General features: G+C 43.5%; 1 protein-coding gene across 1 annotated transcript in view; it reads left to right on the top strand.

Annotated features, from left to right (window-relative positions):
* SGCD (sarcoglycan delta) overlaps positions 1-26193 on the top strand; it is a 390751-nt gene that overhangs the window by 251393 nt on the left and 113165 nt on the right. The window contains exon 5 of the mRNA XM_080804544.1: positions 3558-3677. Within this exon, the coding sequence (XP_080660670.1) occupies positions 3558-3677 (120 nt within the window). The remainder of the gene's footprint in view (positions 1-3557; positions 3678-26193) is intronic.

The raw sequence follows: 26193 nt of genomic DNA, 5'->3' as shown, positions 1-26193 counted from the left end.
CCGCAAATGCACATCTGACCTGCCCTGTGGCCAATTTAGTGTCCTCTCAGTAGTGGCCCGTAGACGAAGCCCTGTGGCCTGCACGGAGAAGGGTTGTAGGCGAGCCTTTCGTGGCATCTCACCAGAGTGGGGAAGGGTATCAGGATCCAGGGAGTTGGGGGAGAGGAATTAGGCAGGATGACCGCCTTCCAGCTCTCAGATTCATGGCCCTGGCGTGACTGGGGTCTGCTGATGTGTCCGGGTGTGTTCCAGTCCTCCCGGTGTAGGAGATGCATTAAGGAAGTCCTCCGCACATAGCACCATGCACTGAGGGAGCTTAGCTGGAGAGTAGTTGCTGGTTACAACTGATGGTTTTTTTCATCCCAGAGAGGAACAGTGGGTCCACTGAGGGACCGCCTCAGCAGTCTCCAGCTCCACTGGCATTTCCCTCCAGAATTTATCTTTCTTTCTTTCTTTTTTTAAAGATTTCAGCCACGTCTAGGACATTTGGCAGCCCCAGGTAAAATCAACAAAAGGACAAGCCATCTGCACCATTGAGCCAGCAGTTGCTCTGTGGGGTTTTGGCTGAAACTGCCAACTACAGAGCTTTATGTGTGCAAATGGCTCTGGCCCTTGTTAGATTCCTTTTTGTGTTCTGAGGAGCCCTGGAAAGCAAGATAACTTAATTGTGTTTTGAGTTCTCTGATTGCTTCAGTGTCTTTAGGACATTCTCTTGCATGTCTCATAAACCAATCGTAAGTTCAGAGCAGACTGGCTTTACCCAGGCAGGTGTTCTCAACTCCTCAAGGGCCTTATCTCATGATACTGCCCAGGTCCATGGAGGCAGAGGCCAAGCATTTTTTGTTCCCCACTCATAGCCCCCTTATGCCATTGACTAGATCCAGAATGGCAAACTGTACTCACCGTATGCCTATCCCGAAGTCATTCACTCATTTATTAATGCTTCTTCACCTCCTGATCCCCAATCTCCCCCCTAAAAAAATACAGATTTAACAATGTATGAATAAGTCATATAGATTTCATGTACTAATAAGTCATATAGATTTCACTTACAATTTTGTTGTGATCAAGAAGTCAGCCACACCTGAGCCCTCCCAGAGTCACCTAATCCGAAGTCCTCACTTTCCATCTCTGTTCTTTCAGGATTGCACTCTGGTCCTTGTCTCCAGCTTTCCACTGCCCCTTCCCACCCATCCTCCCAAAGCCCCGCACCTAGCTGCTCCTCCCGTTTCTAGTCCAACACTCTTCTCTCTCTAGACTAATACACATCCCTGTTCTTCGGAACAATTCCGAGCTTAGTTCCAGACCCACATCTTCCAGCAGCTGACCTAGTGACCTTGGTAGAGTCCTTAGCTCTGCTCCCACTTGTTCTTCTCAGCTACAGCACAAAGGCAGTCATGGCCAGGTCCCATGCCATTTGGAAAGTCTCTACCATGTCTGTTTCAATTTCCCATTCATTCAGGAGCCTTTCCAATGTCCTTCCTTTTGTCAGAGGGCCCGTGGGGTTGTATTAGCAGGAGATGAGGGCTGCCAAATTGGCATGATTGATTACGTGAATGAGGCAAGGGCACTGAGAGGTGATCGTCATTAAGTATTTTCAATGTGTTGGGACCATTGCATTAGAAAAACGGTGATGAGTTATGATCAAAATGATGATAATCACTAGAGCAGTCCCCTACATTTCACACTACTTTCCCACCTACAAAGTTGTTTTTATAAACAGAATAATTTGATCCTTTTAATCTTTGTATAATGTAATAGAATAGATAGATGGTGATAGTACACTTTTATAGATGCAGAAAAAAAGGTTCAGAAAGATTGAAGGATCTTCCCAAAGTCACATTACTAGAAAATGAGAAAGTTGGGGCATAGTTCTTCTGATTCTTAGTCTGGTGGTCCTGCCAATAAGAACAGCAGCCCTAGATGTCCCGGCGTAGTCCTGAAATCATAAATCAAACCTCCGTGTTCTCGTGTTTGAACATAAATAATTTTGCAGAACATCAGCACCCGACAAGTCCACTTGGTTGGCCATGGGGGATCAACAGAAAACAAAAAACAAAGACAATTCTAATCTTGTCTGAATACGGACAAAAATGGAAACATTTATCCAAACCACTAAAGTCACCAAACATCCCTCAATCCTGGCTACTATCAGTGACTGCTGTTTCTTTATCCATTACAGCCTTAGCATTTCTCTGGTCTTCCCTATCTCTAGATAAGATATATTAACTCGACAGTTATAAAATTACTCCCACTTTCCAATAGCACCTAATCCAAAGCAAAGCCTTACTTCCTTGAACCAAGTCCCAAAATAACCTAATAAAAAACCAAATATTCTAATAAGTTTTTTTCTTATGGAGATGCCCTGTGTGGTTGCCCATGGTGTGTGTTCTCCATCACAGCAATGAATAATAAACTTAACTTGTTCACCTACACCTGTGTTCCTGTTGGTCTTTGCCTGGAAGGCATTGAGGGCCCTTTCACCACTACTTTTTATAGTTAAGTGACACTGTCTTGAAAAATAACCAGAGACAAAAATGCCCCATCAGAATCCCTGTGGAGTTTTGGGAAAATAAAAGATTTCTACTCCCTAACCTCAAATTTTTTTTTTCTCTATGAATTTCCAGACCAAAAGATAAATTCCTTTTGATCTGAGTGAGGTTCAGTGAGGATGATTACACCCCCAGGTTTCTCTGATGCATTTTTGCAGAGCAGCTTTGAAGAGGCCCCTGAACTTGAGGTATTTAGGTAGCTCTAGCTCAGAGAAACCGAAAGGTCTCCTCTTGTTGTTGTTTTTATTGTTTTAAAGGAATTCTAACATACTAACATTTTATTTTTTCCATGGTACCCAAAACTCTGCAGTTTTCTGACTCATTAGTGTTTAAATTTATGTCTGTCTCCATCAGAAGATGCCATCATGATAGCCCCGCTTCAAGAATGGCATCTGTTGTCCTATGATAAACCCTCTGCAAATTTATTGAATGAAATTCTAGCATAAAAGATTTGACAACTTTCTAGCAATTAATAGCAATATATTGTAGCCTTTTCTGCCAGGAAATGATCTATATACTGAGGATATAAACTTGTCTGGTGTCACATACAGCCACTGGGTTAAGAGTGAGACAAACTTCAGCTGAATTTAAAGCATCCTTTCCAATGGTTAGAGCTGTTGGCCAAAGGAGAAAGATGGCGAAAGATACACTGATTACTTCAAGAGTGTTGAGTTTTCTGTGCCTTGATACACTCAAGCCAAAATCTACAAGTATTTGACAGGAATTTGGTGGTTAGCTAAGGGAGATCTCATCCAAACATTAGTCTGAAGAAGGGACACGATGGCCTTTAAAATCATAGCCTGAGAGCATATGATTAAAAGTAATTGACAAGACATGGCTAGAGTCACAAGACTTTTTCACGGTTGGCTTCTGAAAACCAGTCCACTTACATTCAAGTCCAATACAGTCTTGTCATATGTATATGTTCTATGAAAAGCTCTTTGTAAATGAATGCAATGAGACTAACCTCTCTCTCTCTCTCTCTCTCTCACTCCCACTTCTAAGGTCCAAAAGCCGTAGAAGCTTATGGCAAAAAGTTTGAAGTAAAGACAGTTTCTGGAAAATTGCTCTTCTCTGCAGATAACAACGAAGTGGTGGTAGGAGCTGAAAGATTAAGAGTTTTAGGTAAGAAAACCTTAATCCTTTAATTGGTTAGATGCCAATGCATGCATTTTAGAGGAAAAGTAAAATGGTAACTAGAAGAGAGATTTAGGTCTATTAACTGGATTCTCTTAAGGCAAGGTTGATGAATTCCCCTACCCCTCACCTCAGAACTAAGTTTCCCGCCCACCCCCCCGCCCCGCCCCCAGCCATGAAAATGTCTCAAGTCATGTGTTTTTGTGGCATAACTCCTAGCCCTGAGCTTCAGGTAAGGATTCGTGTTCATGCTGACAAGTATAAGGGAGCACATCCTGTCCTCACAGACTAGTGGTCTTAGAAGAAACAGTCAAGGCCTGTATACGTGATTCAAAGATTCCTAAACCTGATTGTAAATGAAGAATCATCTAGGGAACTTCTGAAGAGTTTAGGTTCACAGATCCAACCATGACTCACTGAATTAGAGGCTCTGGTGGAAGTGTCCAAGAATTTATTTCTGAAAACATGCACAGGGGTATCTGTGGGGACGCTGATGGACTCTTGGGATGGGAGCTCACAACAAGTAGTCTTCTGTGGCTGTATACTGAAACACTGTAGTGTGGTGGTTTAGGAGTCCAGGAGCTGGAGCTAATCTGCCCCCTATCCCTGCTCTGTCACCAATTAGCTGTGTGACTTTGGGCAACATACTGACCTCGCTGAGCCGGTTTTCTTTCCTGCTTGGTTGACCCAAGAACATCTACCTTCTCAAGTGATCCCTAGGGCTGAATGAGTTCCTGTTGTATCGGCTAGGTGTTTTGAATTCGGTGTGTTTCACTTTAGAGCACAATACTTTTCTTCCTCCTCAAATTTGTCCCATTTTCAGATGAGTAAACGAAGGCTTGACAAGGTAGAGAAACTTGTCCAAGTTCAAGTGACTGTTCAAATCCTTACCCATGGACTCCAGCCTAAGTGCACCTAAATGCACATAAATATGGTTCTCAGACATAAACCAACCCTTAACACTTATTTCTCTATTATGTGTAGAGATGACACTTTCTATATTAGTTTTAGGTTTTAAGGGACAGTGGGAGAAACAAACACAAAAACTTCAGGCTCTCCTTTTGTTCCAGAATACTTTGCTATACCAGCTGTAGAATAATTGCCCAGGGGAAAACGTGGTGGTTATCTCATGCTCAGATCATTCTGTACAAATGTGGTTTGGCACTTTCTGTTAGTGCGTTGGCACTTCGTGAGTCACCTCGCTTCTTTAAAATCTGAATCTTTGGAAAGATTCAAGATCATTTCAGATGTCCAAATACTTCAGCTTAACCTTTGTGTACAAAACTCCAGGATGGTATCATTTAAGAACTCTTCCCCCCACCACCTCACTGTTGAGTAGACGAAGGACTGGAAGGTTATTGTAGTTTTTGGTTGCTTGAAGGCAGGTGGATATTTTTGTTGTTGTTGTCATGGCGTCTGCTTGTGATATTTTGCTTAGAGAACAATTTGGGACAAAAATCTGTCTCTCTCCATCATTAGGAACATTTGCTTTTTTATGTAAAAATGTAGAAAGGAAGCATCATGATAAATACCACTGCTGCTATCAATGCTACAAAGATTAGGAAATGACCACCCCACAAATCTCGCATCAACCTACTCAGTGAAATGAGCCTGGTGTGTTGCAGAAATGAGCTTCCTGTCAGCTGGGATTCAGCCATATGGTGTGGAACGAGAAGTTTAAGCAATTTCATTTTCAGCTTAATGAGAAGTTTGTCTTTTTGAGTCATCGGACTGAGCAGGCTCTTGGGAGGTTTGAATCTGGATGCATATTTCACGGTGGAGTCTAACGTAGCTGGATGTGAATACTCGCTCACACCCTTAGGATCTGAGGGACCCTACCCAAGTCTGTTTTTCTCTCTAAACCTTAGTTTCCCCATGTACAAAACAAAGAGGGTGGAACAAAATGGAGAGTGGAAGAATGAATGAATATAACAAGAAACATATGGAAAGGAATCAGTTATTTCTGTTGATAGTTGAGTAGGAATGGCAGTAGAAAATCATAAGGAATAAGCCTAAGAAGGTAATGCCTCCAGAATATAGTAGCTTAACTCAATTGTTTACGTTCTTCTCTGGATAAGTACACCCACCTCTTCAGTTTTCAGGATGGTGACTTCCTTGTGCACACTCAAAGGATCCTGAATAGTATGACAAAGGGACTAGAAGTCATGCTTCATAAAGAAGGTTCAACTATCTGGAAATTTTTATCTGGCAAGGGATATGGGGTGCAGGGATCAGTATAGGTGGGTCATAATTGCTGATCTATCATACATGCACATCTTCCCTGAGGAAAAGAGAGCAGGCAAGGGCACATAGCAGAGTGGCTGAGAGTATAGGTTGTATAGTTGACATTGGCCAATAATCCTTGTTTCTGTCATCCATCAGCCAGGGCCTTAGGATGTCACTCCACCTCTCTAGGTATCCTTCTATGCTGTGACATAGTATAAGAATGCTTGGCTCTTGGTGCACGTAGATGGCTCAGTGGTCTGCTCAGGTCATGGTCTCGGGGTCCTAGAATGGAGACCGCATCAGGCTTCTGGCTCAGCAGGGAGTCTGCTTCTCCCTCTCGCTCTGCCTCTCTCCCCCACTTGTATGCACTCTCATTCTCTCTCCCTCTTTCTCTCCCTCCAAAATGAGTAAATAAAATATTAAAAAAAAAAAAGATTGCCTGGCTGACATAGTGGTTGGGAAAACTACATGACACAGTGTGTGGAAAGCAAATAGCACAGTAAGTGGTACACAGTAAGCACTCTATAGATGCTAACCATCAGGTTGGTGATGGTTTCTGTTGGTCCACTTGGGCTTCAGGGGACCGATCACATTCTAAAATTTTATGCAACCCTATAAGTTTGCATAAGAAGGTACTCAGAAATTGGCAGGGAACTTGTGGAAGTATTCCTATATCCATTAAGTTTAGACTAGTGGATTTCCTGGACATAGGAAGGGCCAGAAGAGAAAGAGCCTTTAGCTGCCAAGAAATACTGCAGTGCCCACTTCACCCAGGTGCACACGAGGCTAGTCTGGCTAGCATGTGTTCTCAAGTCAGACTTACATGATTGAGGAGTTGAAGGCCTGGGTTGAATTCCCAAAATTATAGGGTCTCTTCCTCTACTCACTAAGACACCGGCTCTGAAAGTATGGGTCCTTGAATGGGGAGCATAATCTCTAGCCTACTCGTTAGTCTTATAGACTCTCAATCTCCACCCAGACCTACTGAACCAGAAACTCAGGAGTGGGGCCCAGCAAGCTGTCTTTGAACAAGCCTTCCAGGTGATCTGATGCATGTGCAAGTGTGAGAACCACTGACCTAAGACCCTCCCAACTTTGTCCCAGCTTTGCCTGTAGCTTCCAGTTGAGTTCAGGCTCCGCTTTGATCAGTTTGCTCCAGAAAAGGCCCAGTATGAATATAGCTAACACATGTTAAGGGTTTACTCTGTGCAATATGCTAAACTAATCGCCATGAATAGACTGGGTAGGAGGGTGCTGGCTTATCACCTCGATGTAGAGAGGAGCCAACTGAGGCACAGAGTGATGTGAAACTTGCCCAGAGTTCCACAGAGAGAAACCAGTAGAGTCACGATCTGACTCCAGGCAGTCTTCCCACTATATGTGTGACTTCTATCCCGATCATCTTCCCGCAGCTCCACAGTAACTGCACCACGAGGAGAGGGAAGGAGGACAGGGCAACTGTTTTCCAGCTGTTCCTCCCTTCCTGGCTTCTAGCTACTCCACTGTTCCCACAGTCCTCCAAGGTCTCTGACTTTTCCTCTGCTTCCCTCATTAGCCCTTCTTTCACCTCGTTAAGTAACATGGACTTGCCCTTGGCATTGGCTGTGGACTCCATCCAGGCTCATTTCTTTGTTTGCCTCTTCACGTGTCTGTGGGGAATCCCACACTTATAAACGGCTTCAACATCGGCTCCTTTTCAGATGACCCCACATCAGTATTTGCTTTGAACTGCCTTCTCACTTCGAATTCCAAATTCCCAGCAAGTACCTATACTTTCCTGCACAGAGGTCATTCCAGTACTTCTCCTTGTGCAGTTGGACTCAGGTGTCCTCCTGCAAACTTCCTGCCTCACCAGAGCCCATTTTCCAACTCTGCTGATAGGGGCTGTCATTCTCCTAGTCTCCTGGTGCCTGGGTCCTCTAGTCTCTTTGTTTCCTGCAAGTGCCGGGCCCTGTCTGTCTTTATATAGTCCTGATGTCTTTGCCACCCTTGGGATTTCCATACTGCAAAGTGTTCTCTTTAGATCAGACATAAGAGAATTCAAGTCTGTAGTCAGGCCCATCTCTTTCATTACCAAAAGGGTATAAGTTAGTGTGCAAGATAAAGCATGATATTGTTCAGCTTTAATTGCAGAACAAAGTTATTAAATATGGGACAGGAATGATCTTTAAAAAAAAAACACACACACACAAGAAAATAGGCAACATAAAAGTCAGCACATCCAAGAGGCCACTTCATGGAGACGTCAGGGAAAAATAACTGATTTTCATTAATGACCAATTTCATTGAACAATGAATTGGACATTCTAGCATTTATAAACAAAGTGTAATTATAAAGTGTTATTCTAATTGTTAATTAGGTCTTTTTATACTCTAGATTAGTTTTTTAAATATGTCCTCTAGATACTACTTGATGCTAATTATCTGAGTTACATTATTATCGACTGAAAAACATTTTTAATTAATTCTAAAGCCATTTAAATTAGCAGAAGATTTATAGAAATTTACATGTGGTCTGATGCTAATTTTTTTAGGAAGACATCAGATGATACATTTAGCCTTTTGAATTAGTTTTTGATGAAACTTTCTGTTGCAACCTGGCAATTGATAATTATGGTGAAAGGAGTGGGGTATTTTTCGTGGTGGTCATTCATTAAATAGATGTGTGTGTGTGTGCATCATATATATATATATTTAGAAATACACACACACACACACACACACACACACACACACCCCTAAATCCCTAAATCACCACAGCCGGCGTCATGGAGATACAAAGATGTGTGTCCCTGTTCGCACTCTCTCAGAAAGCTCTCTATCCCTTCAGCGAGACAAGACACAGATGCAGAAAACAGATTACTTAGAAGGTTAGAAGTAAAGTGACTAGAACTACAGAATCTGGCTGCAAACTGCTAGAGAGAGTCTAGATAATTGCTTAATTGGGAAGTTTTGAACTAGACCCTGAGTACACATTGGCACATCAGAACCTATAGGGGGAATGTTTGCTTGGTGAATGACAACACATGTTTATCAGTCAGGACTCACTTGTTTGGGAAGTGGGGAGACCAGTTGCCTCTTATGGTAGAAAACTCCATCAGTAATTGGCTTCAGGCTAGATTCAGTGGCTCATATAAGGTAACCTCAATTCAGTTTCTCCTTTCTCTGAACACCTATGAAGTCTGTTATTCAACCATGCATTTTGTCTTCAAAAGCAGAAGGGGTCCTTACCTTCTGAATATAAATCCAACAGAGGCCTGAGTTTTCCTCTTACTAGACTGGCGTGGGCCATATGCCCATCCCTGAACCAGTCATTATGACCACAGTGGTGGAGTTTGCTGGTGAGCAAGGCCTGGGCTGTATCTCACCTAGAGCTAAGGTTGGAAATGACCAAGAATGAGCTGGAGGGGACCATTGTCCAAAGGGAAATCGGGGTGTTGTTTCCAGGAGAGGGAGTGGACGCTGGGCAAAAACCGGAAAATATTCATTAAATCAAACATACGACCACAGGAGATCCGGATGGCCATGCCTGATCATGGTACCCAGGAATTGTGAAGACCAGCAGATGCTTTCCAAGCTCTCATCCTCTTGCTCACTCATCTGCACAGACGTGGGTCTCCTTGTTTCATCACCAGGCATACTCTCACCTCCCAGCATTTGTGTTTCCTCTTCCCTCCACATAGAATGCTCTTTTCCAATCTGTGCATAGAGGACCTCTCCCTTTATGGCTTAAATGTCACTTCACCACACATCCTTAGCCGCCTTATAAAAATAGCACATTCCTGATTTCAGTGTTTGTACCAAGAGTTGGCAAAGTAGGCCTGTGGCCCAGTGAGGCTAAACGCACCGCCTAGTTTTGTAATGTTTATTGGAACACAGCAGTGCTCATTTACGTATTATCTATGGTTGCTTTCACACTACAACAGCCGGGTGGAGTATTTGAGACAGATCAGATGGCCTGCAAAGCCTAAAATATTTATTACTTGGCACTCTCCAGAAAAAGTTTGCATATTCCTGGTCTGTGTCTTTATTCTGCCTTATTCCTCTTTAAGGCAGATATCACAACATGCATGCTGATGATAAAATGTTTATTTCATGTGAAAATATGCTTATTTTCATCCTTTCCTCCTCTTTAGAATGTAAGCTTTATGATAGCAGGAACTTTGTTTTTCAGAATCTAGAATAGTGCCTGGGGCATCATAACTGCTCAGTAATATTTGTTGTGAGAATAGATGGAAAGATTTTGAACCCTGGAATGTTTGCTAACCAATCTGATTGTATAGAGAACAGGAGGGAGGGAGAATATGCACCCAAGTTAAGAGAATATTATTATGCTTTCATTGGGGATTCATAAGGGCCTAAACCAGGATGGAAAGAGAAGAGAAGACAAATGGGAAAGAGCATCTTGAAGTAGAACTAATGAAATTTGGCAACTAAATGCATGTGGAGGGTCAGGAGGGAAAGTCGGGGATGGCTCTGGTGTTGTGCACCTTGTAGCATCATTAACACGACTGTATCAGAGCAACAGAACAGGTTTGGGATTGGAGAGAAATGGTTCAGCTTTAAATGCCCTAGGTCTTGCTGCTTGAGCACCTAAGGGAGAGGCCAGGTGTCCAGGGGGAAATGCCAGTGACATTGGTCCACTAGCAGGGGGTCAAGAGTCATCCATCCATCCATCCATCCATGTATCCTTGAACTCAGGGGCTCCAAAGAGGAGGTGTTCTAGGAGGGCATCCCAGAGCAAGAACTCAGAGATGCTCCTCAAACAGAGTCCCCAAACAACCCCTTGTCCAATTCTTCCTTTGAACAGACCTCCAGGACTGCTTTATCAAGGCCGCGACTGCCTTCCTGGAGGCATCCTCAGACGTTGAGGTCCCCATCCCATGTTCCCATGTTCATATGCTTTTTCTTATCTATCCCACTTTTCTCCATGACAAGGAACTCAGTGCTTTAGAACGTGACCAACTGGTTCCACCATACCTACCAGCCAGGTGGTGTTGGCCATGTGACTCTAATCATGTAGGTCATGTGCGTGGTTCTGAATAAACAAGCTCACCCCCTTTTTCTTTGCCCTCCATCTTTTCCTGTTTCTCTTCCTTTCTGAAGTATTTCATCTATGAGTGGAAGGAAGCATGAGAGAGGTGGCAGGTTATAGTGAAAATGGAACACTGTGCCTCTTACATGGTGGTGAAGTCTGAGGAAGTCAGACATCGATCCTTGAGAGATGAGAGCCTACCAGTCTAATAGGGACATTTGCGTGACAAGTCAGAGTAGCCTGGGACTGACCAGGGCCCTCTTTCTGCTTGCTCTCTGTTGTCATTACCAGAGATAATCAACAGGAGATCCAACTATTTAAAAAGAATTGCCTACTGTAAAGTTCTCCTCCAGCATCTCATTCCAGACTTGGTTTATTATTTACAGGAACACAGGGATAATGTACTCGATCATAAAGATACATTTCCCATAAATAATGTAGCGAGAAAGCCAAGTATAAAAAGAGTCTCAGATGAACAACCCCAACCTTCATAAACCAGAGCTACTTAATGAGAAAAAGCACAATTCTACAATAGAGAAATAATAATGGGGTTTCATCTGAAATGCTACTGGCGTACAACTGTCATAATTCTCCAAAAAGTAAAAAAGAGCCCGACCAAAAGCCTCGGTGATTGTACCGCCTCGTTTCATGCACCCAGCCACCCATGGGCACAGGCATCATAAGCTGCCATGGTTCAAGGTACACCTTCATCCCCCAAGCTTGCGAGCTTGATTCCTGACGCAAAAGCATTTGCTGGGCCCCACACACTTTCCCCTTTGGCAAGAGGGAGATGTGATTTAATATCAGCGGGATGGATTCATCGTACTGTGTAGACGTTGCCAGCGGTCCCGGCAGCATTGCCTTAGCAGACCTCCCCAGTTGCTGAGCCATTGTCTCCCTCGCTCTCACGTGGGGAGGAGGGTGGGAGGAGGAGAAAAGGCAGTTGGGGACATTTGAGAGCTTTCTAGTTTGATTAAAGAGTCAATGAGGTTCACTCTTTGGCTGCTTCCAAAAGAACCAATTCCAGCACTTACGGAGGGAGGGGGGGATGTTTCAGCTTTTTCATCTTCGGAACCAACACGACTTGAAATTCTCCACCGAGCTACAGCTAATGTGATTTCGGGCATCTGTTGGTTTGTTTTTGTCATCAGAGTTGTCTTCTTGGCAGTTCATACCAAGAGCAGAGTATTTTCAAATGAGGAAATAAAGTTCTGCCAGGGCATCCTCAATGTCCATATAGTCTGGGTGTATTGTCGCCTTTCTCATTAATTATATTCACTCTTGCAGAATATTCTTATTCAACCAAAAGTCACCTGAGCTGATTTTTCCCCCCCTCTTCCCAGCAGAGACCAAAGGGAATGTTGGTGTTTCACAGTGACACCAGGAATTTAATGAGATGACAATGTGAATAAGAAGCTCTCGGTGTGCAGACTGGGGAAGGAAATTAACTTCATTCTCCTTTATTGGAGGGACTTGAATTTAATTCTGCTTATTTGAGTGGGAGAAAAGAGTGCTAAAAATACTTCCCTCAGCAACCTAGGCTTCCCCTCCCACCTTGCTTTATGCTTTTGCTATGTACTACTCTTCTAATCTTAACCCCTTTTGTACCCTGCCTTCCCTAGGAATGATGGGTAAAGGTGGCAAGGGTGAATCTAAACAAAAGAAATCAGGAGACAGAGAGAGGAGAGATTATTCAGAACCCTTCGGGGCACAGGATAGAAGCGAATGCCTGTGTTCCCTTTGTGACGGTAGGACAGCAGCCTGGTTAGATGGGTATGGGGTTTAGAGACCGACTGCCTGGACACCTCTCCTGGCTTTCATGGGCCAACCTTGGGCAAGTTTCTACATTCTGAAAGCCACAGGTTACCCATCTTTAAAATGAGGGTATTATGAGTACCTGTGTCTATTGTATGAAAAGTTCCTAGCACAGTGCTAAGCACATGATAAGTGCCCACTATTATCAATGCCCATTACTATTGTTCCTACGGAGCACCATTTGTGTAACAATCACCAAACAAAGCTCGATGCGGGGATGAAAGGACCAGCCTAAAATTCCCTTGATCTCAAATAGGTCGTAGTCTAGTAGGGGTGCCAAACCACATATGCAGTGAAATATTGTATAGCACTGGAAATGTTTCTTAGGAAGTTAAATAGAATCTAGAAGTTAGCACTTGGCTGCCATAGGTGCTGAGAGGACTCCCCCGTAATGCTGGAGGACAGGGGCAGGATACCAAGCCAACAGAGGTGGCCCAGAGAACTTCACGGAGGAGAAACTGAGGGAAAGTGTAAGGGGAGGTGGGGGCTTGACTTAGCAGATTCAGGGGAATGACCCACAGCCTCGCCAAGGGCAGGGTCAGCAGAGCCACAGAGGAAGTGGAGTGAGCTGCTCTTGTTTTTTTCCAGCAAATAAGCACACTGGGATTTATTTTGGGGGAAGAGATTGTTATTATCAGCAGAGCATAGACAAGAATCGCTCACTGCCCCCAGAGCCTGAGTTAAGGAGACACCTCAGAGTTCTGCTAGAGCCTGGCCAGGATGTTCCCCTCTTGGCAGTGTACCATGCAGGATGTGGCTGAATGGTTAATGGAAGTATTTCTTATGATTTTGATTCTGTGAGCCAAAGAGAAAAGTGTACTTCGACAATGGGGAGTTATTTATGATGCAAGGACTCTCCTGGGTCCAAAAAAAGAGTGACCTCAGCAGGAAGGTTCTTGGCATTATATAAGCCTTGGTGTAGGCAGTTCTCATTTAAGTTCTGTTGCATTCAACAAATTGAGCACCTATTGTGGCCAGCTGCTTTGCTGACCCAAGGACCACGGGGGCCCCTGCCTTTCTGGATTCCATAGCCAAGCAAGAAAGACAGTTGTTGTTACCATTTACATGAGAGGAATGTGACTTGTCATGGGAGAAGTACCAGATGTCATGGAAACATAATATTAAGAGTTATTAACCTCACTTTGCCAGTAAGGGAAGTCTGCCCGAAGGAAATGATGTTTCAGTTGAGACTGGAAGGATAAATGGAAGTTCGTCCAGGAAATGGGGTCAGAAGGCTGGGTGTGGAGGAACATGTACAAAGTCCTGGAGAAGCAGGACCTTTCAGAAGAAATTTTACAACTCCAGCTCAGCCGGGGAGAGAAGGTCAAGGAGCAGCGTGCCCAGCCATGAAAAGAGACAGACTGTAATTATGATAGTTAGCATTTATTAAATGCTTACTCTCTACCAGATACCATTGGAGTCTCTTTACATGGGTTAACTCAATTCTCAAGATGGGCCCTCTAAGATAACTTTCATTATTATGCTCATTGTACATATGAGCAAATGGACCAATGCAGAAGCAAGTTCCCCAAGGTTGTATAGAAATTCTGTGGCTGAAGTGAGATGCAAATCGAGATAATCAGACTTCAGAGCCTTCATTCAGTTTGTTTTTTTGTACCTTTGTTGAGCTATAATTCACATATCCTACAACTCAGCCATTTAAAGTGTGCAGTTCAGTATATCTTTTAACATATATCACGTCTATGTAGCAACAAATATACGTGTTCATGTCTGTTCCATCTGTATATATATTTGGTATGTAGGTCACGTGGCATATGTTTGTATGCTATACATACACGCATTGTACAAGTTGCATAAATGTACAGATAAACGCTACATGTATGTGGAACATTGTGGAGTTGTGTGTATCTGTGCAGCTATTATAAAACCATACTGTCAACGTGGCCACCGTATGTCCTAGTAAAGTACTTAGACGTAAGGATAATGGGAAGACATTGAAGGGCTTCAAACAGGGCAGTGACAGGATTTGCTTCACAATTTATAGGACGGCATGAGCAGGATGAGCTGGGGGGGTGGGTCGGAGAGATCCACAGCTTATGGGACTAGACACATCTGTGAGGTCTCTGCTTGGAGGTTTAATTCAAAAAGACATTCCAAAGAAAGAGCTGTGCAGCCTGCTCTGCTAGACCTTCCATGCCCCCAGACAGCTCACCTTGCCCATTTTTCCTCTCATCCCCAAGGAAACAGGCTGAATATGCGAGGAAGGGCAGGCTTGTCCCAGTTGGACAGAGCGCAAACATGGCTGATGAATTCTAAAGGCAGGTCATTGTTCTTCCCACTAACTTGCTTGATGGGAGCTGATCAGAGGTCAGAGCACATTTAAAGTACTTGTATTGTATCATAGGCTTGTGGCAGAGATTGCATTTAACCAAACAAAGGAGAGAGCTGATATGAAATCAATATGCAGAGTGCCTATGAGCTATGGAGGAAGGTAATGTGCTTTTCTTCCTTGGCTGTTAAATGCATCTCAGCTGCCAAGGAAAATGACTTTCCCTCTCCACTTCCTATCTGTCTAGCTGACTGGTTATTGGGAAGTGTTCAGGCTCTAGTGCTTCAGCTGTGTTTAATGAGAGCATCCTTGCATGAGAGCCTGAGCAAGTTCCTCTGGCCTCATTCTTCCTACCAGGACTCTGAAAATATGTCTCTCCTTAGCACATTCAGATCACAGATGTCTGCTGGAGCAAGGAAGGGTGCCAGGGCCTTGGATTTAGAAGGCGTGGTCTCTCCTTGCCTTTGGGATCGGGAACTTATGTAGAATATTGGATGTGAGAAATGCACCAGAGACACTCATGTGTGAGGCTGTGCACCCAAAAAGAGGCCCAGAACATCGGGGCCACACACCTTCCAAGGAGAGGCCTTCCCTGAGAAGTAGAGACTTGACTTAGCCCTTGCAGGATTGTAGTGGGTGAAGTTCAGGGAAGCAGGGGAAGCCATTTTTTTTTTAAGGTTTTATTTATTTATTTGTCAGAGAGAGAGAGAGAGAGAGAGAGAGTGAGCACAGGCAGACAGAGTGGCAGAGGGAGAAGCAGGCTCCCTGCAGAGCAAGGAGCCCGATGTGGGACTCGATCCCAGGATGCTGGGATCATGACCTGAGCCGAAGGCAGCCGCTTGACCAACTGAGCCATCCAGGTGTCCCAAGGGGAAGCCATTCTTAATGGGAGGAGACAACATCCAAAGTCACTCGTACTTTCGCAGGACAGCCTGGCAATTGAACTCCAGTTCAAAATCTGAGTCCTGTCATTTGAACAGCTGGGGATAAAAAATGAATTACGATATGGGAGTTGAATTGACCCGTTGTTAAAACGAGCCCTTTCCTCTTTCTCTGTCCATCTTCTTCCTGCCCTCTTTCCTTTTGAGATCCTCAGACAGACCAATTCCAAGTGTGAGAAGCCATTGTGGGGGAATATCTTTGCTACCACAGATCTCGAGCGAGCTGACACAAGAGCTGACGCGGTCCTTGGGAACTGAAAGTGTAATTCCCTTCCGCACAGTAGCATTTAGTTAGATCGGAACGCTTGCACAGGATTTTTCTGGTTTTGGGTTTTGTTTTGTTATGTTTTGCCACCTTATTTGAGTCTCAAAACCACCCTTCAGGATGATGGGGGAAAGAAGAATGAAAATAAATCACCATCTTAGGGCGCCTGGGTGGCTCAGTGGGTTAAGCCTCTGCCTTCAGCTCAGGTCATGATCTCTCAGGGTCCTGGGATCGAGTCCTGCATCGGGCTCTCTGCTTGGCGGGGAGCCTGCTTCCCTTCCTCTCTCTCTGCCTGCCTCTCTGCCTACTTGTGATCTCTGTCAAATAAATAAATAAATAATATTTATAAATAAATAAATAAATAAATAACCATCTTAGAGATTAATAAGCGGTGGAAGCTGTAGAAATAAAATCGCCCATCTGAGGTTACACAGTGAGAATGTATTTCTGCTCTAATGTCGTGCCCTACAGTGGGGTGAGTCACCCCCCTCTCATACCTCTTGTTGGCAGTGGTTAGGCCACTGCTCTGAGGATGGCCCTTTGCCAAGGACCACTAGGGATGGTATAGAAAGTTCTAAGAGATTGATTATGATCTCTGAATATTTGCCCGATAGGTGGTCATTCTAAAGCGTGGGTTTTCTTTTTTCTGCCCTAGACCCCTTTGAAAACATTGGACCTCTTCTCAGAATTCTGTTTTTAACCCATTATACCAGATGACCAAAGAAAGCCAATGACACACAGTTATCAACATATAAAATACAATTTTGTCATATGATAATTTAGGTATTTGTTAAAACATCTAAAAAGATCTAGTTATAGGCTGAATAATTACCATCATTTCAAAGTAATGATGAGTATAAATGATGTTTTGAGATGTGTGCAACAACTTCACTGTGATAGGAGGTGATCTGTGATTTCTATTGGTGACAGAATCCCAGAGTGATAATTACTACAGATCATTTTCTACATCCTAATCAAAGGAAATATTTCAGTTAAAGATTAGTGAAAATAATGATGTAAAATCTGTTTTTTCAGACTTCATAGACCGACTGAATTCTGTCTCTGTGAATCCTGGGCATCTTGGGGGGTGGGGTGGGTGGCTGCTGTTGTAACGTTAATGCTTAGTGAACACTCACTATGTTAAACTGGGGATTTAGCTAGAATATAACAAGAATCAGACATGATTCCAAACTCTGAGCTATGTCTGCCTCATATCCTATTATATCATTCATAGCATGTCATCCATGTTTAGTATCGTGGACCGCCTGTCTCATGTGGAGCTCTGTCATTTATTTCTGGGGATGGAGTGAGCCTGGAGCTGGTAGGGGGAGGGTGTTACAACACACTAGGACCAGACAGTGGTTCTCAACATGGACAATTTTTTAACCTCCCCCTCAGCCCAGAGATACATGACAGTATCTAGAGATATCTTTGGTGGTCACAAACTTGGGGGGTGGGGTTGCTAACGTCATCTGCTGGGTAGAGAGCAGAGATACTACTCAGTAGCCTGCAATGCACAAGACAGCCCTGCCACCACAAAGAATTCCCTGGCTCCAAATAAAGAGTTTGAGAAGCTTTGGGCCAGGGGGAAGGTATAGAGAACAGTGAGGTCCCACTGTAAATAAACTCGAGTGTCTCTGGTTCTGTGCTCTCCACCCCTTGCAAGGCTGTATGTCCTCCACGTTGTAGGTCCCATTCTTTTGCCCTCCACAGTGCCTGATGTCAGGCCATACATACAGCAGGAGCTCTGTGTTAGCCAGCAGTGAGGGGTGACCCTGCAGCCTCTCTGACTTAGGGCTTGGCCCCAAAGTAGTGGCAGAAGCCAGGAACTCAAGACAGGAGCTCTGCAGGAGATGGCTTTTTGGCAGGGGAGAAAACAAATGACCCAGGTAGAGCTGGAATCTCTGCCTCCACTTCAGAGCCGTGTGATGGTCTGTTTTTGTCTGTGAAGTCAGGGAGAGAGCAGCCTGGAGAAGACGTCCCTAACAGGAAGTTCTGTTTCCTCATGGTAATAGCATAAACTATGCCTGTCCTAGAGGATGATAGCCATTCCTTTATTTATATAATCTTGTAGTTAAAGTAGAACTTAAAAGGCATTTGTGAACTCGCTGACATTGTTAAACACCGACGTACTTAGCCCTAACGTGTACTCAGCACTATATGTACTTAGCTTCATACCCTTCATATTTATTACAATGCTTGTTTTTGATGCTTCCCCTACATTCCTTACCATTAAGAACCAGGGTTGTTTCCTCCATTGCAAAATCCTGTTATTGGGACAAAGGAGAGGCTGCATCTGTCATCTAAGGCATTCAGAATGGCAAATGCTAAGTTGTGTGTTATGTGTTAGAAGCAGGCCCTAGGAACTACCCTAGTCATACAGGTGTGATCTCAGTGTTGGACCTGTTTCTTTAAAATTCTGAGATGTGTCGAAATTGGTGGCATTTCCTTCTCTTCCTTTAAGGCTGCTTTGGCCCAAGCCTGAAATGATTCCTCAAGTTATGATCAATTGCCCGGTGGGAGGATGATTTCTGTGGGGCCCCTGGGTCTCTGAAAGTCCTTTGCTCTAATGGATTAGAGATATGTCAGCTTCATCCATTTAGTGAGCTTTCTCCTTGAGCTGTTTCCATTTGTCATGAAAATCTGGAAGGAGTTTTTGCATTGCCTGAGTAAGAACATTCAGAAAAACTGACACTGGGCTTATTGATTTGTCAGCATCCAGTGTCCCTAAACGGGACCTTTGGGGAGCTTTGGAAATATGTATAGAGAGAGTTTAATGACTTAGATGAAAGTCTTGCTCTTAATCTTAAATTAATCATATATAGTTTACTAATCTGACTTTAAGAGGGCATACTTACGAAAGGGGCAGTTTGTAAAGAGTGAAAAGTAGTCTTTATTGATCCAGGGGGATTCTCTGATCTGGGGCCATTTGTCACTGGCATTTGCACTTTGCCATCTAGGTTGAAAAGCTCATTCACTTCTCATCTGGTCTTCATGATGAACTTGAGCCATAGGCTGGGAAGTGGGTTATACACACTGTATAGATGCAGAAACTTAGCCCAGAACAATTAAAAGGTTTAAACTCACATAGTAAGTTTGGTGGGAAATCCAAAATCAGGATGATAGAGGATGTGTTTCTTAATGTACAAGAGTTTCAATATTATTCTTCCATTGCTGATGAGAACTTGGACTAGGGTTTATTTTTAAGATAAGAGGTAGCAAAAAAATAAAAATAAAAATAAACAGGATCGGGCATCCGTGGGAGCTTAAAGCTGATTCCCATCAAGCAGAAGGTATCCCCAAGACAGCTTTTGTCTTTTCCTTCTGCCATTCTCTCAGCTGTTCTACCACTCCAGTCACCAAACTGCAGAAAGTAATTAACCAGAATGTTTTCAGGTCTGCTTACTCAAAGAAGGGGGCTACATGCAGGCCCCACAGTTGATTCAGTGGAGAGGAAGAGGGAGGAGGTATGTGTGAATGTATCACAGGATAGGCTTTCCGTGGGAGTCCTCAGAACATACCTTCCAGACCTCAGTCAGATCTCAGTGTCAAGTCCTTTTGCCCCTTGCTTATTTGAGGTGGGATCATAAGCAAGTCAGCAGCCCCGCTGAGCTGGGCGTGGGTGGGCAATCCTGCTTTTCCAGATAGTTGCTGTAGGAATTAAGTAATATAATCCATGTGCAGATTACCACAGTTCCTGAGATATACAAAATTCTCAATAAATTAACTATTTTTTATCATTTAGAAAGTTAATCATCTCTGTCAAAACCTCCATTTCCCCATCTGCAAATGAAGATAAAAATAGTGTCTAATGTGTATTGTTGTTGCAGTTATAAAATAGCATAGTGTGGTGAAAGCACTGGGAGTACTGTTACCAGATCATTGCTCTTCTTAGAATCTTGAATGTTTCTGGGGCATCTGGGTGGCTCGGTCAGTTAGGTGTCTACCTTTGGCTCAGGTTGTGATCCCAGGGTCATAGGATCGAGTCCTGCATCCGGCTCCCTGCTTGGTGGGGAGCCTGCTTCTCCTTCTCTGCCCTCCCCAGCTCGAGCTTTGTCTCACCCTCACTTGAATAAACAAATAAAATCTTTTTTAAAAAAAAGGAATCTTGAACATTTCTGATAAACCAATAGTTAATATTTAAAATACCCATGCTAAATAATAATTATAAAAGAGAAATTCTAATTCCTCAATATATCGCCCAGCACAAATTTGAGCAATAAAACCCAGTGTAATACTGTAAAAAAAAAAAAAAAAAAAAAAAAAAAAAATCTGGCAAAGGAACACAAGAATGGTGTTCTTTGCCCAGTGAATCACATAATGGGAAAAAGTTGGGCCAAGCATGAGATCATAAGGGAGCCAAGGATTGCTAAAAACGTTGGGGGCATCATAAGGAGACAATAAATAAGAGGAGAGCAGTAGGACCACAGAAGAATGAGTTCATGCTTTGGAAGAATATGTTCACAAGGTCATCTGGCTGCCCATGGAAGGCGAGGGAGAGAATTCCCCTGGGAAAATCAGTAGTGTCAGAATCATAAAGGACTTTTCTGCATTTAGGGCTTATCAGATGTAAATAAACTGAGGGGCCCATAGAAGGCAAGCCATCACCTTCTTTACCTTAACTTCCAAGGGATGTTAAGTGGAAGGGCTGAGAGAAGGATGCAGAGATGCAGTAATCCAGGCCAGGGCTCTTTTTTCTTAAAGGGCCAGATGGTAAATGTTTTAGATTTGTGACCACAGATTCTTTCTCCCAACTCCTCAGCTCAACATTGTAGTGGGAAAACAACCACAGACAACATGTAACGAAATTTTGCTTGACTGTGTTCTAACAAAACTTTATTTAAAAAAAAAAAAAGTGGAAAGGGGTTCAGCCCTAGGATTTTAGTTCACTAGTCTCTGGTCTAGGTTATGGTTCTGTTACTTTTTCATCATCCCGTCTGTGAAGTCTGCTACCACATACAATTTCCAAAGAGTGAAAGTCTTTCTCTGGACTGGGAGAGGTTCGAGAGCATGGACTTCCTCAACACTGAATCTTCAGTGCCTTTTGTTGTACTTGGCCCACAGTAAAGGCGGGATGGGTAGGTGGATGGGTGGATAGACGGAACAACACGTGGATGGACAGATAGACAGTGGTTTATGTTTGTTGCTAAATAGGAATGTCATTCACCATTAACATTCACAGAACTCTTACTGTGTTACGGGCACTTTGCAGAGTGCTCTCCCTGTGCTCTGTCGTGAACAGCAAGTCCCTACAACAAACTGGGAGGTAGATACTATCCTAGCTCATCCAGTATTAATACCAGTACTTGGTGTAGTCCTGGCCTCGTTAGACGCTCAGCCTTAAATGAGTCACTTATACTCATCTCCACTCCCTTCATATAGGGGTGTATTAGAATTTAAATGTATGTATGAAAATCTCCATCAACTATAAAGGGACATTAAAAGATGAAGTTGCGACGTGGATGGAACTAGAGGGTATTATGCTTAGCGAAATAAGTCAATCGGGGAAAGACAACTATCATATGATCTCCCTGATATGAGGAAGTGGAGATGCAACATGGGGGGCTTGGGGGGTAGGAAAAGAATAAATGAAACAAGATGGGATCGGGAGGGAGACAAACCATAAGAGACTCTTAATGTCACAAAACAAACTGAGGGTGGCCAGGGGGATGGGAGTAGGGAGAGGGTGGTTGGGTTATGGACATTGGGGAGGGTATGTGCTATGGTGAGTGCTGTGAAGTGTGTAAACCTGGTGATTCACAGACCTGTACCCCTGGGACTAATAATACATTATATGTTTATAAAAAAATTTTTTTTAATTAAAAAAAAAAAAAAAAGCTGAAGTTGCTTTGACCAAGCTCTCGTGTGCATCAACACACCAAAGTGGTCCAGCATAGGAATATTGGACCCTAGGTATGTACTGCCCCAGCTGGCTATGGAGAAATTGGCCAATATTAGGGCTAATTGGGGGTGGAGGTCTGTAGATGATTGTTAAGCATCTTCTCTCTGGTCCTTAGAGCATCTCGTGACCCGCAGTAGGCATGAAATAAATATCAACTTAAAGGAGGAATGACGGCATAAACAAAGAAACAAACAAAGGAAAAAATAAGTAAAAAATCCACCTGCCCAGACCAGAAAGGACAATATGTCCATAAGATATTCTGAGTGTTAACTTAATAGGTAGCCCCAGAGACAGGCATATAGATCACAATATAAAATAATGGGAAATGCCTGATCTACTTACCACTGCCTTGAAAGCTGAAACATTTTCATAATGGATCAGAAAGGCATTTTTCAGGACAACTTGGTAATTCATCTTTATTTTCTTGTATACACAGTGCATTCCATTTAAAAAGAGATACTAATGCATTTACGCTAAAGCATATGGATTTACAGCCTGGGATAATGGGTAGTATACCTTAATCCTGTTTATGGAAAGGGAAGAATCAACTGGCATCAGATTAGTATTGATTAACTGTCACTTGGATTGACAGAGCAGCACAAGATACACTTAGCAAATACCCAAACCAAACTATAAAGCTCTATAGATTTGGGTTTTGACACTTGCTTTTTTTCTTTTTTCTTTTTCCTCTAAAAGATAATCGGTTCAACATTTAAGAACGTACTCTTTGGCACTGAATAATTCAGACCTCATGGACACCGTTTTTTGTTGTAGTGTTTTTTTTTTTTTTCTCCTGTGTAACATCAGCACTGCTTATAGGAATAGAGGAAAAAGCTATAAAAGTCTCACAAAATGTGCTTGTCCCTGGACTGTTAAACAGAGAGAGGGGGCGAGAGAGAGAGAGAAATGCTAAATACCCTCAAAGCTGTCTTAGACCAGTTTAGCCCGGAAGGCCACTTAAGCACACTTGCTTTCACAACTCTTTTCTGATAGTGAAAATCAACTGGCTTCTGTTGCCCTGTGGATTTCCATTTCATATTGGGCAGGTGTTTGAAGTGGAGTCATATGGGAATAATGATCTCTTGCAAAAGGCAGACTTGTTTGCAGGCCCCAGAGAGCGGTTCTCCTTGCTTTCATGATGTGGAGTGGTAGGGACAGTCATGGCATGGACTTCTCCACCCAAGAGGAAAAGCATGCATTATTCAGGAGGCTTCCAATTATAAGTGACAGAAAGCAATCTTTTTTTTTAAAAAAAGATTTTATTTATTTATTTGACAGACAGAGATCACAAGTAGGCAGAGAGGCAGGCAGAGAGAGGCAGCAGAAGCAGGCTCCCCGCCGAGCAGAGAGCCTGATGCAGGGCTCAATCCCAGGACCCTGGGATCATGACCCAAGCAGAAGGCAGAGGCTTAACCCACTGAGCCACCCAGGTGCCCCCAGAAAGCAATCTTAAGCAGGGTTGAGGAAAGTTAGAAAGGAAGGAAGGAAGGAAGGAAAGAGGAAGGATAGAAGGAAGGAAGAAAGGAAGGAACTTGTTCTCTCACATCATTGAAAATTCCAGAAAGGGCCAATTCTGGTGCTTTTGACATCTCATCCTAGGCGCAGGGGTTTTTCTGGGAAGCGCCTTAGCAGACAGTATCTCAAGGGACAGAGGGTAACACCCTTGTCCACACAGCTATAGCAGTTATTGTGGGAGAGAGGTGATGGGCCCTGCTTGGGTAACATGCTCTCAGAACAAATACTCTTTCTGGGGAATCTGATACTCTGATTGGCCAGCCTGGGTCACATTCCCTTCTGTGTGTTTGTGGGGTGTGTGGGAAGAAACATGTGATTCTCAGCCCTGGTAGACTGACCCAAAGCAAATAACTATTCTAGTATTGGAAGGAGAGTGAGGGAATGTTAAACAGTCAAAGATGTCATCGTTCAACCTTTTTCCCTTGCTTCATGTGCAGGTAGCACATCTTCTCTTAAAATTCTTTCTTCAGACTTAGTTTCTTGCTAAAGTCTCAATGATTTGCCGTGACAAAGGACACATGTGAAAATGTAACTACTTTTTTTTTTTTTAATTGCTCTTGTCTTTTCTCCATAGCTCTATTGGCTAACCCTGCTTGAGTAGCAAGTCAGGTTTTAATGCCTGTTATAAAATGTCAAAGCCAAAGGGCGGTAAGATTGTTACAGTTGCTGTGGCTTGGATTTAACATAGCAAACTAAGTGAACTGGAAAGTCTCAACCACCATTCACCACCCTTCACAAATGAAGAACTGCCTCCCGAGTGGTATCTTCTCTTCAAAGAGGCTGAGCTCACTTTAAGCTGTAGATATACGTTCAGTCAGGTGTTTTGAGATCTGTGTGAGGAAAGCTCCCAGAATGCAGGTGTTAGCCCCACCCCTCAGAGGTCATGTGATCTCTTTTTTCTCTGCTTTTGCCCACTCATTTTTTTCTGGTGGAGATGCTCTTTCTGGCATACCTTTCAACATGGCTGCCAGCCCTCCGTCTCTATTTGAAGGTTAAAAATGTAAGCCAGGTAACTGGTTTGTCTAGTTTCTTTTCACAGCTCTATCAGTAATTAGCTTTGCAACAGCAATAAAATGACTTTTATTCCCTTAGTGTGACTTCAAAGTCCCACGATAGTCTGGTAGGAAATTCTATCTCCATCTTGACTGGTTGCTATTACCTAGCCTCCTATGCCTCCAATTTCTCAACCATCAGGTTGTCACGAAGATGAAAGGGAGGGACGATCTCTGTGAAAGCTCTTAGCATGATTGTCAATTGAGTGTGAGTGCTGTTGGCTCATACCTGTCATTCACAGAAACTGTCCTCTGGGTTGCTTGGCTTCAGTTTTCAAGCTAGAATCTGATTGGTCAGAGGTGATGGGTTGCACTTCAAACAGAAGCTTCTAGACAACCCCTTAGCAGAGAATCGGCTATAACCAACCATCACTATTCGTTGGTGGTCTTTTCCTGGAGAAGGAGATTTTTAGAACATGTCTCTGTTCCCAAGCTCACGATGGAAGAAATAACATGTTCAGCAAGAAGTTAGAGATGTGCTCTGCAGCTAGATTTGCCTAAATGCCCATCCTGGTTCCCACAGTCACTCTCTGAAACCTTTCTTGTTTCAGTTTTGTCATCTGAAAACAGGGATTTATAATAGCATGTACTTCACATGGGTTCAGTGAGAATTAAATGAGTTAATCCATGTGAAGTGCTTAGAAAAATGCCTGGCAAATAGGAAGCACTTCATAGATGTCAGCCAATGAAATGACTTTTATTCCCTCAATGTGACTTCAAACTCCCATAGTAGTCCAGTAGGAAGTTCTATCTCCATTGTGACTGGGTTGCTTAAGAATCAAGAAAGCACATATAGTGTCAAGAAAATGTCTCTCCCTCTCTGTCAAGTAAAAAAAATAAAATATTTTTTAAAAAGGATGGGGGAGCACCTGGGTGGCTCAGTCAGTTCAGCATTTGCCTTTGGGTCAGGTCATGATCTCAAGGTCCTGGGATGGAGCCCCTACATTGGGCTCCCTGCTCAGCAGGGAGTCTGCTTCTCCCTCTGCTTGTGCTGTCTCTCTGTTAAATAGATAAACAAAATCTTTTTTAAAAATGTGGGCAAGACTATTCAATCTTGGTCCATTGAGATCACTTCTGCTATCCTCATTTTTCCAGCTTGTGCGATCACTTGAAAGGAAGTCAGCTGTCAACTTGCATGCCATGGAGAGGGCCCAGGAGTCTATGCTGAGGCTGTGGACTCCTATGCCAAGGGTCCTGCCTTCCAGGGGCATGACACAGCTGTGCTCTCTGAGAGTTTGCCACCTCCCTAGGGGTGACTCTGGTCCTCAAAGGACCTTACATCTTGCAATTATTCTAAGTCAGGGGCAAAAATCTGCCTCTCATCTTGGCATCCCTCCAAGGCACTCTTCTCTTTCCCCTCCCTGGGAGGGTAGCCAGCACACTCTCCACTCAGATTAGGGCTTCACCAAGGGCAGGAATAGCTGCTGATTTAAGGCAGCTCCGCTTTTGCTCCACTGAAAACC

This window comes from Martes martes, assembly GCF_963455335.1.
Source record: "Martes martes genome assembly, chromosome: 5".
NCBI classification, from domain to species: Eukaryota; Metazoa; Chordata; class Mammalia; order Carnivora; family Mustelidae; genus Martes; species Martes martes.
This window is presented reverse-complemented; position numbering and strand designations above follow the sequence as displayed.